Source organism: Suncus etruscus, chromosome 16, assembly GCF_024139225.1.
Source record: "Suncus etruscus isolate mSunEtr1 chromosome 16, mSunEtr1.pri.cur, whole genome shotgun sequence".
Lineage (NCBI taxonomy): Eukaryota > Metazoa > Chordata > Mammalia > Eulipotyphla > Soricidae > Suncus > Suncus etruscus.
In genome coordinates this window covers 21,688,023-21,701,020 of record NC_064863.1, presented here as the reverse complement: position 1 = coordinate 21,701,020, position 12,998 = coordinate 21,688,023, and the positions used below count along the sequence as shown (strand labels likewise).

The 12,998-nt window shown below is 42.6% G+C and overlaps 1 protein-coding gene across 1 annotated transcript in view; it reads left to right on the top strand.

Moving 5' to 3' along the window:
• The window catches only part of SEL1L3 (SEL1L family member 3), a 126,467-nt gene that overhangs the window by 34,441 nt on the left and 79,028 nt on the right, over positions 1-12,998 (top strand). Inside the window, 1 exon segment of the mRNA XM_049790005.1 lies at positions 10,158-10,290. Coding sequence (XP_049645962.1) covers positions 10,158-10,290 — 133 coding nt within the window.

Below are 12,998 nucleotides of genomic sequence, written 5' to 3'. Positions count from 1 at the left end.
GAGGTTTGGGCCACTCCTACTGGGGAGGTACTCCAGGTACTCCATATTGGGAACCATATGAAGTATGCATATACCCTACCAGCTATACTTTATCTTTGGCTCTAAATATAATCTTTAATATAAAATTTTGCTGCTAAATCTGTACTTAAGAAAAATTTGTATCTGAGATCAAACCCAGGTCTCATGCATGCAAAGTATGCACTGAGCCACATTCCTAGCCAGGAATGTTTATCCTTTAGTCCTCAAGCAGCCTTTCTTGCCACACATCTTTACTCAGCTTTTCCAAACACACACTGCAGTGTTACTAATCTTTATACCTTTATTTTTTTTCCACCATGCACAAATTCCTCCATTTTCCCCCCACAATCTTTTATATAAGCAAAAAAAAACCTAGTTCTTTCTCCAGATCTTGTTGTAAATTCTTCCTTTCTTGGCACTTTGTAATTCATTCTCTTTGAAAATTATCTTCTACAGAGGATTCCGCAAAATAAATCAAGGTATTAATGTTGCTGTGTTGAGTTGGTTGGTACCTCTGGCCCTAGTCTAAAGCATAAAAGCAGACAGTCTTCATATTTATGTTCATAATCTAAATTTGAAATGTATGCAACAATTGATATTGGTGTAACTTTTCATCCTTATATAACATTCTCTACCCGAGTTGCAGAAATGGAATATTGGGTCTCTTGCCTTGTATTTCATGAGTTTTTAATTTGATTTTATACTCCCATAGAGTGGGTTTTATGGTGGCAGGACCAAGGGCAGCTTTTTTTAAGAACTCAGGTTATTTCATTCTTACTCTATTTTATATGTGCCTGTCTATAATATCACACATACCACTAATAGAGAATATATTTGGATGTATTTAAATATTATCAAATGAGATATGTTGTTAAATGTAGAGGAATGAGTCTAAATAAGAGAAACAAGAATGACCAGCTTTGTATGTATAATTTAAAAATGTACCAGACATTCTAAGAATCTGGCTAGGGGGCATTTATTTCTACTTCTTTTGTCATGTCACCAGCCCAGAGCCAAAAGCCGCCTCTCCAGACAGGACCCCTTCACTCAGAAATTCTATTCAACCCAATTTGTTTACAAATCAATTATGAAAGAAAGGAAAGCAAGAGAAGATGGGAAGTAGCAGAGGAGACCAATCACTCTACTTCTTTTCTCCCCTCACCAGTGCTGTTTACTTTGAAGTCAAACTCATTTCTTTTCAGCCCTGAGCACCTAGGACAATTCTTATTTTTAGGACCAGATCAAAAGATTAGAGTTAGATGGAGAAGCTAAAGGAAGTGTTATTCCTTAGCCTGCAAAGAGAAGGTCAGGGGTGCCCTGATAGCAATATTGAAGCCCTAAGAACAGAGTCAAAGTCTTAAAATGAGTCAGGTAGATTTAGAGCAGTGGGAAAGAATTTACCAACCAGAGGTTAGTTATATAACAGGTGGCAGAGCTATCTGAAGACTTACAGCTCTATAACTATCTGAACTATCTAAAGACTCAGAGAGGTCTGAGTGTTCTCTTTGTAGAAACAAATAGGGGTGGCTCCTAAGGATGTCTTCATACAGAGAGAACCTGCAGAGAACCTCCTAAAATGAAGAATGTCAGCTGACAACATCTTTTTTGTCTTAGTACTACACCCAGAAATACTCAAGGGTTACTCATGGTTCTGCACTCAGGAATTATTCCTGGTAGTGCTCTGAGGACCATCTGGGGTACCAGGGATTGAATATGGATTGATCATATATAAAGCAAGTGCCCTACCCACTGTATTATTGCTCCAGCCCCCCTGGAACATCTTTTATTTATTTATATTTTTTCAGGGAAATTTGGGGCATGGGGGCCACAACCAGCAGGGCTCAGGGGTTACTCCTGGTTCTGCATCTAGGGATCACTCCTGGCAGGCTTGGGGAACCATATGGGAAGCCGAGGATTGAACCCAAGTTGGCTTAGTGCAAGGCAAGTACCTCATACTCTGTACTACATGTTCCCAAACTACATGTTCCCATCCCTGACATTTGTCCCCTAACCTAGGACATTATTGACAACTGGTTGTATTTCCCTGAATTTAATTTCTTGACTTTTTTTTCTTTGAGAGAGCTTTCTGTCCTCTGAAATCCCAGGATTCTCAAGGTTGCTGTGATAAAAAAAAATGGCAGTATTGTGTCTTCTCCCTTAAGAAAATACTTTATTTTGTCTAGTTTGAAATATATTTTGAGAATATTCCACCAACTAAATGGGTCTTCTTACCTCTTTGCTACATTCTCAGCAAGCTTAGTGCATGCAGCTGGCCAGAACATGCAGAAAAAAAAAATGGCAGTATGATTCAGAGACAAATGCCTTGCACATAAATTAAAGTAGGCACCACACCCCAAAAATAACTCTTCCCACCAAACTCAAGTCATTGCAGACATTTGTTAGGGCTGTTGGAAGTAAGGACAACATTATGGGTATCCACAACAAAAAGGACGGGGGCTGGGGAGATTGTTCCAAAATGGTTTTCCTGTTTTCCTGCAAGAGAACTCAGACCGATGCCAGAGCAATGCCAGGTTCTGCCATTTGAGAAGCAGGAGGACTGAATCTAGGTGCTGCCAGGCCATGCTCTGCTCAGAAGGCTCTGCTCATTGGAAGGCTCTGTCCCCGGCTTCTGTCCAGCTTTTGTTGGCTGCTGACTCACAGCAGCAAACTGTGAAGGCTGCAGGTCAGATGATGGTGCTCTTCCACCCCACCTTTCCCTGAGCATTGCACTCCTTGAGTTGCGGCATTGGTGCATGTACTCACCAGGGGCTCACATTCTCCATGGAGGTGCACAAATTAAGTTCAAGCTGTGGTGCTTGCCGGGGGTAGCTTTGCTTCTCACATGTATGTTCTCTGGGGATGTCATCACCTTGCTTTTGTAACTCAGTCATATTTTTGACTGTGGTGTTTGATGGACCCCATTGGGTGGTACTAACCCACACTTGGTTGGGATGCGATGGGGCTGTATTTGTGGATCTGGGGATCACAGATAGCAGAGCTCCCAAAATAAAAACCGCCAAGCCTGGCAGGACCACGACCATTGCATGTGGGACACTGGGTATTTGAAGAGGTGACCATATGTTTGTAACACAGAAAATCTAAGCCCCTATGCTAGTCCTCCAGGCCAATGATCCCATTTTTAAATGAAAAAGCATTATGATCTACCTATGGCTTAGACTTCAACATAGAAGAGATGCAATTTATCACATAAAAGTAATTGTGATTAAGTGATGCCTATGGTTTTTTTGAGGGGGAACTACACCTGGCAGTACTGAAGTGTCGTCACTCCTGCTCAGGAACCATGCTTGGCATTGCTTGGGGGATTATATGTAGAACTGGCATTCAAACCAGGATCATGACTGCAGCCTCATGCGAGGCAAACACCTTAACTTCTCTATTTCTTGGTCCTTTAATACAAGTTTTTGGTGGGGGAGGGGTCATACCTAGTGGTGCTTTGGGCTTACTTGTGGCTCTGCACTTAAGGATCAATTTTGGTGGAACTCAAGGTACCATATATGGTGCCTGGTATGGCACCTGGGTCAGCAGCATGCAAAATAAGTGCCCTACCTGCTACACTATCTCACTGGTCCTAATGGAACATTTTTTAAAGGAAAAATAATTCATGTAAATACTCCATGATGAGCAAAATATCAAAATGTTAAGTAAATGCAGAAGCAGTAGGTGATAATATAGGGTGCTAGCTATCAGGACTGATTTTCAAGTACTTGCCTGAAATTCATTATCCCAATGAAAGCACTGAAGAGATCTCAGAACTAGCATTGCCAGCAGCCCCCACACCCAAACATTCTCGTCTCTACCACCTGAGTACTCCCTGGGACCACTTCATTCAACACGACAACGAATGAATCATTGCTAGGCTGCCTGGCATTCTCAAGTTAGACATTTGCAGTCCCTCTTCCAGCCTGAGCCATGCCGAGAACTAAATAGCTAACATTTCAGATGGTTAGAAGAGATCCAAGGGAGGCTTAGGAAGCCTCCTATTTTATTTGTTCTTGTCTTGTAAACATAATGCTATGTGTGAGCCCACAGAGGTGTCTGAGGCAGATCCATAACAGTGCTAGAAAATGGGGTGCTACAGAGGAATGGAAGGTTCCTGACGACGCAAGGTGACAAGAGTAAGCTCCAGGTCTGCTCCTTCCTTCCATTATTCATTCTTCAATCATTTGTTCATCCACTACATTATCATGCATCTGTCAAATCAGTCAGAAGAAATTCTGGGAATAAAATGGTGGTCACAGAGCATGCAGTGGTCTCCTCCTTCATGGAAGAAAATTTAATGGAGAAGTGCAGTTTTTTTTTTTCCTTTGCAGTGTGAGGGATCAAACTCAATTTTTTCATGTACAAGGCATGCACTCTACTGAGAACCACTCTTTCCCCTTTTTTTAGTTTTTATTTTTTTTGTTGGACAGTGCTTCTGGCTTAATGCTGGAATACTGGGGATCAAAATGGGGCAACCTGCCTGTAAGGCATGTGCTCAGCCCATTATTATTTTTTTGTCTGTTTGCTTTGTTTTGTTTTGTTTTGGGGGTCCACATTCAATGATGCCCAGGGGTTACTCCTGGCTATGGGCTCAGAAATCGCTCCTGGCTTAGGGGACCATATGGTATGGCACGCCGGGGGATCAAACCACGGTTCGTCCTAGGCTAGCACCAGCAAGGCAGATGCCTTACAGCTCTGCGCCACTGCTCCAGCCCCCTCTAAATTTGTTTTTATGTTTTGGAGTAGATTCTTACATTAGCAAGTTTAGAATGGCAGGTCATGGGGAATGCTGGAAAGGATAGGAATGGAATGGCTTGAGAAAGTAAAGAGTAGTTTGGACTTTAGTTCCCACCCCAAGGAAGTAACATGTAAGATAAAGAGAATCAGTCTGTGGGCTAGGGGGACAGTTTACTTGAAGCTCTGAGTTCCTCTCCTAATGATAGCCCTGCTGGAGCCAGTTTCTGATTGGGGGGGGGGAATTGATGATAATCATCATTTTCTTGAAGCTGCAGCCTAAGCATTGAGAAATTGGGGCATGCACCCTGTCCTGATTAGGGCAGAGATCATCATCTGGTATACCTGAAAAGCTTGGAAGAGCCCAGCTTGAGCTTTGTAAAATTTTAGATCCTTGTTTGTATCAAAGAATTGACACCTGTTAGGCAATATAACAGGTAAGGCATGCCTTGAGGTTTCTGAACAGCCACTGGAAATTTTAGAGGAGAAGAGGAGGCACTAATGGGGCTAATGGAGACCAAATCAGAGAGATCTCTTATTACTTGTATATAAAAATGAGTAAAAGGAAAACCTGGGATTTCAATGGTAGCACAGTAGGTAGGACACTTGCCTTGCATGTAGTCAACTGAGTTCAATGTGATTCCCTCAAGCATCACTAGGAGTAATTCCTGAGTGCAGAGCCAGTAGCAAGCCTTTAGCTTTTCCAATTTTGCCCCAAGCCACAAAATAATAATAATAATAAATTTTAAAAATAAAAGAAGAGTGTTCACTTCGGCAGCACATATACTAAAAATAAAAGAAGAACCTGAAAATGCAATCTAATCTTATGCATTCCTTGAAAATAAAAAACACAAATCCCCCAAATGGATACTATAATTATTTTGTGTTTTTTTTTTACTCAAAGAAGAGAAACATATATTTAATTGCTAATCTTCTTTAAAAGGGTCTTTCCTTTGCTTATGAATCTACAGTTGCCTGTGATCTTGCATAAACAGCCCCAATTTATTTCTCCCAAATGAAAGAGAAACCGTGACAGGTGGGCTGCTAGCCAAGCTCCCAATCCATCAACATTCCTTCATTTCTTTCTCCAACTTTCCCTCACTATCCAAATCCCATGACACACTTGAAAGTAACTGTTCTTTTGGGCAAGTTTGCCCAAAATATTCAACATATTAATTTTGTTGTTGTGGTTGTTGTAGGGCCAGAGGTGGGGAGAAGGTGTGCAAATTTATTGTGGGAATCCAAAGAGGCACGTAGGGTAAGGCTGGGGATCAAAATTGGCCTCACGGGCCTGCTACTTAATTTTTTTATGGAAAAAAGATGAATTCCCCCATCTCTGTCGTCCATATTTTATTGGGTTGCATTTGAGTTCATGAAGTCGTGATTATAGTGAGTATATGGTTGACATCAACAGGCTTGAGAACAGACACAACTTCCTCTTGCAACTAAAAAAAAAAGGCAACACCTGCTGATGGGTGAGTTAATCGTGACAAATGTAGTTAGTGGTGAAGGTGCTTGTCCACTGCCAGCCTTGTCTTAAATGCTTTAAATATGAGTTCATTTTATCCTCCACAACCCTGTCGGGAGATTTCTGATGATCTTTAGTTCAAAATAAGAGAACTCTAAAGAGTCACCCTCATGGGTGAGCAAGGACCATACACACATACATGTACATGTGCATGTACATATGTATGCAGGCTCACACACATACATGTTTACACACACCTAAAATGCATGTTTGCTAACATGCTCACACACATGCATGCTCAGGCACTCGCATGCATGCTTAATGCAGGGCTCAATCGTGAGCTGGTGAGTGGGTTGCCTGAAATTGCAGCATTGTTTCCTGTCCACCGTGCACCAGTCTTCCTCACCAGAGGGCAAGACTAGTCTTTTCTGGCCTTGGAGGTTAAAATTGAGTCCTTCACTCACAGTACATGGGCCCAGCTGCAAAAAGTAGAGAAGACCCCAACGCCATCCTCTTCTCATTACCTCCCCAAATCAGAGCCTCTTTAAAAGAAGATTTTTCTCACTGAAGCCCTTCTTAACTGCTTCACTGGCGCTCATGTCTGGTGAATATTGAGTGTATTTTTAAGTATCTGCTCAATCGTCAGAGAGTATCCACTGTTCCTCATGGGCCCAAGGGGCACCTTATGAATTTTGGGGTGGTTCCTGTCCTGGGAGAACCCTGGATTGCTGGCTTCTCCCACCAAGCTGCTGGGAACCTTCTCTGCTCTGCTTCAGGCTCTAAAACACTACGGGTTCCTGGCTGCCTGCCAGATCTGAGTCCTTCTAGTTTCTCCCATCTGCCCTGTGTGTCCCAGCTCCCTCTCTCTGCCTGGCTTGTCACTTGATCCTGTCCTGTCCTGTGCACAGATGGTTGCCCAGCTCCCTGTCCACCCTTTTTTATCAGTGGTTCCGTCCAATTGTTTCATGGAAGAGATTTCTGCTTACAGTGCTGTGTTGTTTTTTAGGGGGCAACTTTACATCTCCTGATTTTATTTTGAAAGAGGTCATTAATGTACTGCACTTTATGAGACATCAAAACTAGGCTTCAGGGATATGGTGCAGGGGTAGAGCACCTTGTTTGATTTCTGTCAACAAACAAAATATTGGGGGTTGGAGGGAGGAAAAGCTGGGCTAAGAGGCAGAGAGATCAAAGGGCTGGAACGTATGCTTTGCATGTGACAATGCCTGGTTCACTCCTGGCACCACATATTCCTCATGGGCACTGCCTGGTGTGACCCAAAGTCAAATAAAAATAATGAAAATGGGTCATACTGCAAAGGGCAAGATGATTTAAAAATACTTCTACTAACGAATTAAAAGCATGAAATTAAAATGAAAAAAGAACACAGTTCAATGTTTTCCTTCTCACCCTGTCTCCATATCCTTTCCAATCCAGGGAATAAAATATACTTTTATCAGTTTCTAGTTTTAACCTCCAGAGATTTTAATTGCAAACTTTAAAAAAAGATACACTCTCTTAATTCTGGGGTCAGAGGTAAACTTTTTCTTCCACATTTTCTTGAATTTTCACGTGTCAATGCGTTTTGGAGATCTTTCTAGTCAGTACTCAGATTCCTCTGCCCCTTAGTCAAGCTGTGTGAGAAAAGTGTTCTTGTGTCGGCTTTTTCTGGGTGTGGTCAGTCCTCACCTACTCATGACCTCTCGTAACTCTAAACTGCTGCCATAACCAACTCTGAGGTTCACCTCAAGACTCACAGACAAGGACTGACAGCTAATGGGGATGCGATTCGATGGCAGAGCATCTGCTGACGGGTGTGAAGCTGAAAGTTCCATCCTCAGCAATACCCCATATGTTCCTGAGAGCCCCACTTATAATTGTTCCAGGTTCCAAAACAAAGATCTGGTATTGACACAGGAAATAATCAACACAGTCAAAAGGTACACGTACTGGTTCAGGAAATCTAACACTCAAGCCAGGAATCCCACCACACAAGCCTTCTGCTCCTAAAAAGGAAAGCAGCTTTGTGGAGCAAGACAAAGAATGAGCCTTCCTCAAACCTCTGCTTTTATTGACAAGAACCAGGCCACACCCTAGGGTGGGAGAAGCATAGCAAGTAGGGAATATCCAATAATCCCATCACCAGATTACACCCTAGGGTGGAGTATGAATATTGATTGGGGTGGGACCAGTAATCTAACACCCACTGACACACAAAGGCATGAGATCTTCACTCAGTGCACTATAGTTACATGTGTGCTAACCCTAGTCATAAGAGCAATAACAATAAAAGAAGAGAAAATGATCAAATTAAAATTGGTGGAAATGACTCCTGGCTTATTTAGAAAGTAAAGATTTCCAGTGTGCCACCTATGATGGCTTCCAGCTTTGGCCTAACTCTTTGATTCTACTGTGGCATCTTTCTCCTCACTCTGAATTTTACTATGGCTTTCAGTGAGTTGGATATGTTTTTCTCCCTTCCTTCCCTTTGTTTTTGCAATAACTGGTACTCACATACAAAGGTCTTTGGGGTTTGAACACTTGGTTGCAGAATACCAGAGACAGCACATGTTTTGGTTGTGGCATTGGGTAACCCAACTGGGAGAATCATTGGAGTGGCATGTGATATGTGAAGGCTTCTGGAGCTTGGACTCACAACCCAAGTGAGTTGTGCCTATAGTGTTAGTGCCTATAGGATAGGTTCATTGCTGCTGAACACATCTCTTACCCCGAATAAGGACCATTTTATTTTCCACCACAGTCACCATCTAGCCATATTCACCTCCCTTTCATAACATAGTATTTCCTGTAAATCCCAGCAAATTTCAGTAATTCTAGTGGTTCTAATGATTTACCCAATCAGCAACTGACAAATATTGAGCATGCACAGTGGACCAGGTATTTACTTGGTTGGGCCCAGTAGGAATTGACAGTTGATTTAATCCTCTTAACTAAACAGTATGAGAGGAACTGCCATTTCACCGAAGAGAAAATGTCAGAATAGTTAAAGCATTGGTCCAGCAGCACATAGCAAATAAGTAATAGAGTTGGCAACCTTTGTGGAAATTTGGAGTAGTTAAGGAGGGTTGACTGAAGAGTTTTTGGTTATTGAGTGTTAGGTTACATTGCCCTGATTCCTTTGTATTTATTTGTTTACAACTTGGTTTTACCCAAAAACAGAGATTGGCTTACATGTAAACCTGGGCAGGACTGGCTCAGGATAGCTTGAGCTATCTGTATTTACTCTGCCCTTACTCACCCACCTGAGGGTGGTCTCTGTACTCAATAAAAATGACTGTACTGGCAGGCAACTGGCTCTCAATACAAGGTAGAATGTTGCCAGACTATATGTGTTTCACCCTCAGCCTGGTCTGAATTATTTCATGCATGACTTGTCTTCAAACCCTTTCACCTGGGGTTGGAAATATGGCATGTGGGGTGATTTTACAGTTGAGGGGGGAGCAAACCCAGTAGTGCTTACTCTTGGTTCTGCAGTCAGGATTCACTCCTGCCAGTGCTTAGGGTCACCCTATTAAACCATGAATCCATGAATCAAACCCAGGCTGACCATATGCAAAGCAAGCACCTTCCCCTCTGTATTATCTCTCTGGCCCATGAAGAATTGAAAATAAAATCTGGTTTCAGAGCTAGGGAGATGGCTGAAAGGGTTGGAGCATATACTTTGCAGGAACCTTGGTTTTGATCTTTTATACCTGTGAGCACCCCTAGTAATGCCTTCTGAGTACTGAATCTGGAGAAGCCCCTGAATCCTGCTGGATGTGTACCCCAAACGAAATAAAGCAAAGTAAAAATCTGATTACAGACCTCTGGGATGTCATTAAGGGTTAGAGAACTTACATGTTTGGGACACTGAATTGCAATCCTGTCTCACCAATTGCCCTCGACCCCCACCCCCATGTGCTTTGTCTTCTTCCAGCTTCCGGGAGGATTTTCATTACAACGACACGGCCGGATACTTCATCATTGGAGGGAGCAGGTACGTGGCCGGCATTGAAGGGTTTTTCGGACCCCTGAAGTACTATCGCCTCCGCTCTCTGCACCCTACACAGGTGAGCTTCTAAAGGGATGTAGGCAAAGACATTTTTAGGGGACTCCTGGGTGATGGGGCTGCTTGCAAGTCAGTGTAAACAAAATGATTTGACCTCACATGGGCTGTCATCAAACATAATTAATATGGAGGCCTTTCCTGCAGCAAATGTGGTAATAGATTTCTGTTCACATTTGGTTCATTTACTGCTCATAAAATGGAAACCATTTACTTCCTCTGTTTTAATAACTACTAGCTTAATTATAGAGTAGATTTTTATCAGGCTGTTGCCTATCCAGTGATTAAGTTAATGAAAGCAGAGAATCTTAGTTATTTGGTAAAGCTGCTTTTAGATGCTATTATCGAAAGTATCAGAAGAGAAAATGTTCTGGCCGATTACACTCTTGGTACGGTGATTTTCTTCAGTAAAGCGCCTAGGGCCTCTGTCCCCTCTGGGCCAGGCTGGCCCTGCTATAGGCACTGCAGAGGGACATTGGATAGGACGGTTCAGGGGCTCAGTGGCAGTCAGAATCCACCTACAAGTGGAACCATCCAGCCTGGCAGGTTGGCTCCTGCAGATGCCTGGGTAGTTGGAGGAGGGCCACTTCAATGGGGAGCCTGCCTCAAGTTGTTTGGGGGCCCTGGGAAGGAGACCTGGGAATTTCATCACAGGGAATATTGTTTCATTGCTTCTACCTTGTGGAGTGTGTGCTGCAAGGAGTAGGAGGCATCGAGTAAGCAAAATCAGTTAGGAAAAATAGGGCACCCTACAGCCCGTGGGTGCATCTTCCAGCTTTAATTGAGAGACTTTGGTGGAGAGGAAGTAACGGACTGCATTGGTGCAGCAGGATCCAGGTGAAGAAGGCACTTGCACATTGGTGTTTCTCCCTGCAAACAAGCTCTGTGGGTTGGGTTGTGCACTCTGATAAAATGAAAGGTGTTGGGGCTGAAATGGTAGCACAGTGGTAGGGTGTTTTTTTGATTGGATGGTGGTTTGTTTTTTGTTTGTTTGTTTTTGGTTTTGGGTCATACCTGGCAGCACTGAGGGATTACTCCTGGCTTTACACTCAGAAATCGCTCCTGGCAGGTTCAGGGGACCATATGGGATGCTGGGATTCGAACCACCATCCTTCTGCATGCAAGGCAAATGCCCTACCTCCTTGCTATCTCTCCAGCCCTGGATGGTGGTTTGAATCCCAGCATCCCATATGATCCCGCATGCCTGCCAGGAATGATTTCTGAGCACAGAGCCAGGAGTAACCCCTGAGTGCCACTGGGTGTGACCCAACACACCCCTCTCAAATATGAGAGGTGTTAGGGTTGAAATTCAAGGTCTCATGCCTATGAGAGAGGGTTGACCACTGAGTCACATGCACAGGGCCTCAACATTGTTCTTTGTTTTAGAGATTCATCTGGTGGTGCTCAGGGTTTACTCCTGACTCTGTAGGCTCATGGTTTACTTTTGGTAGGTTGAGGGAATGATAAAGAACCTGGGCTGGTCACATGCAAGGCAAAAACCCTACCCACTATACTAACCTTCCAGTTCATTAGAATTATTTCTGAAGATGGATCACAAAAGGCAATCTATTTATTTGATGTCATGGAGCAGACATGTATTATGTGCACACCCACGTGTAAGCATACACAAGACATACACACACACACACACACACACATATATATATATATATATATATATATATATATATATATATATATATATAAAACTGTAGTACTTTGTGTATACTAAATTTTTTTTTAAAGGTTTTGGTTGTGGTTTTGAGTTTGGGGTAATTACCCTTAGTGCTCAGAGCTTACTTTTGTCTCTATGCTCAATAATTACTCCTAGAAGGAATTGGGGAATCATGTGAAATGCCAAGGATTGAACTTGGGATGGCCAAGTGCTATTGTTCTACATGTAGTTAAAACACTCTCCCACCATACTATTGCACTGGTCCCTTTAAAGCTTTTGTTGTTGTTGTAGGCCAGAGTGATGATAGTACAATGGGGAGGGTGTTTGCCTTGTATGCAAGTAATAGGGGTTTGATCCCCAGTATCCCATATATTTCCCCAAGCAAGTCAGGACTGATCCCTGAATGCAAAGCCAGGAATAACTCCGGAGCATTGCCAGATATAGCCCAATTTTGTTTTGTTTTGTTTTTGTTTTTGTTTTTGGGTCACACCCGGCAGCACTCAGGGGTTATTCCTGGCTCTATGCTCAGGAAACCTCCTGGCAGGCTCGAGGGACCATATGGGGTGCCGGGATTCAAACCACCAACCTTCTGCAGGCAAGGCAAACGCCTTACCTCCATGCTATCTCTCCAGCCTCAGATATAGCCCAATTTTTTAAAAAAAGCTTTTCTTGTGCCGTTATATCAAATATACCTCTATGGGTGGAAATTAAGACTTAAGGTGGTCTGCATATTGTGTAATATTTCTTTAAATTTTCCTACAAACAAAAATGGACTAATTTTACTGAGACTACATATCCTTGCTTTCTTAAAAAAACTCCCATATTTGGGGTTTTTGCTTTATTATTATTATAATTAATTTTATTGTAATATGATGATTTGCCAAGTTGTCCATAATACAGCCATTTCAGGCATTAAAGTTCAATCATCAGTCCCACTTCCATAGTGATTATCCCTTCTTCAGAGTCTCTAGTTTCCCATTCATTATTCTAGCCTGCCTCCATGCAGGCACAAACAAATTTACTTCGTTTGCAAAGGC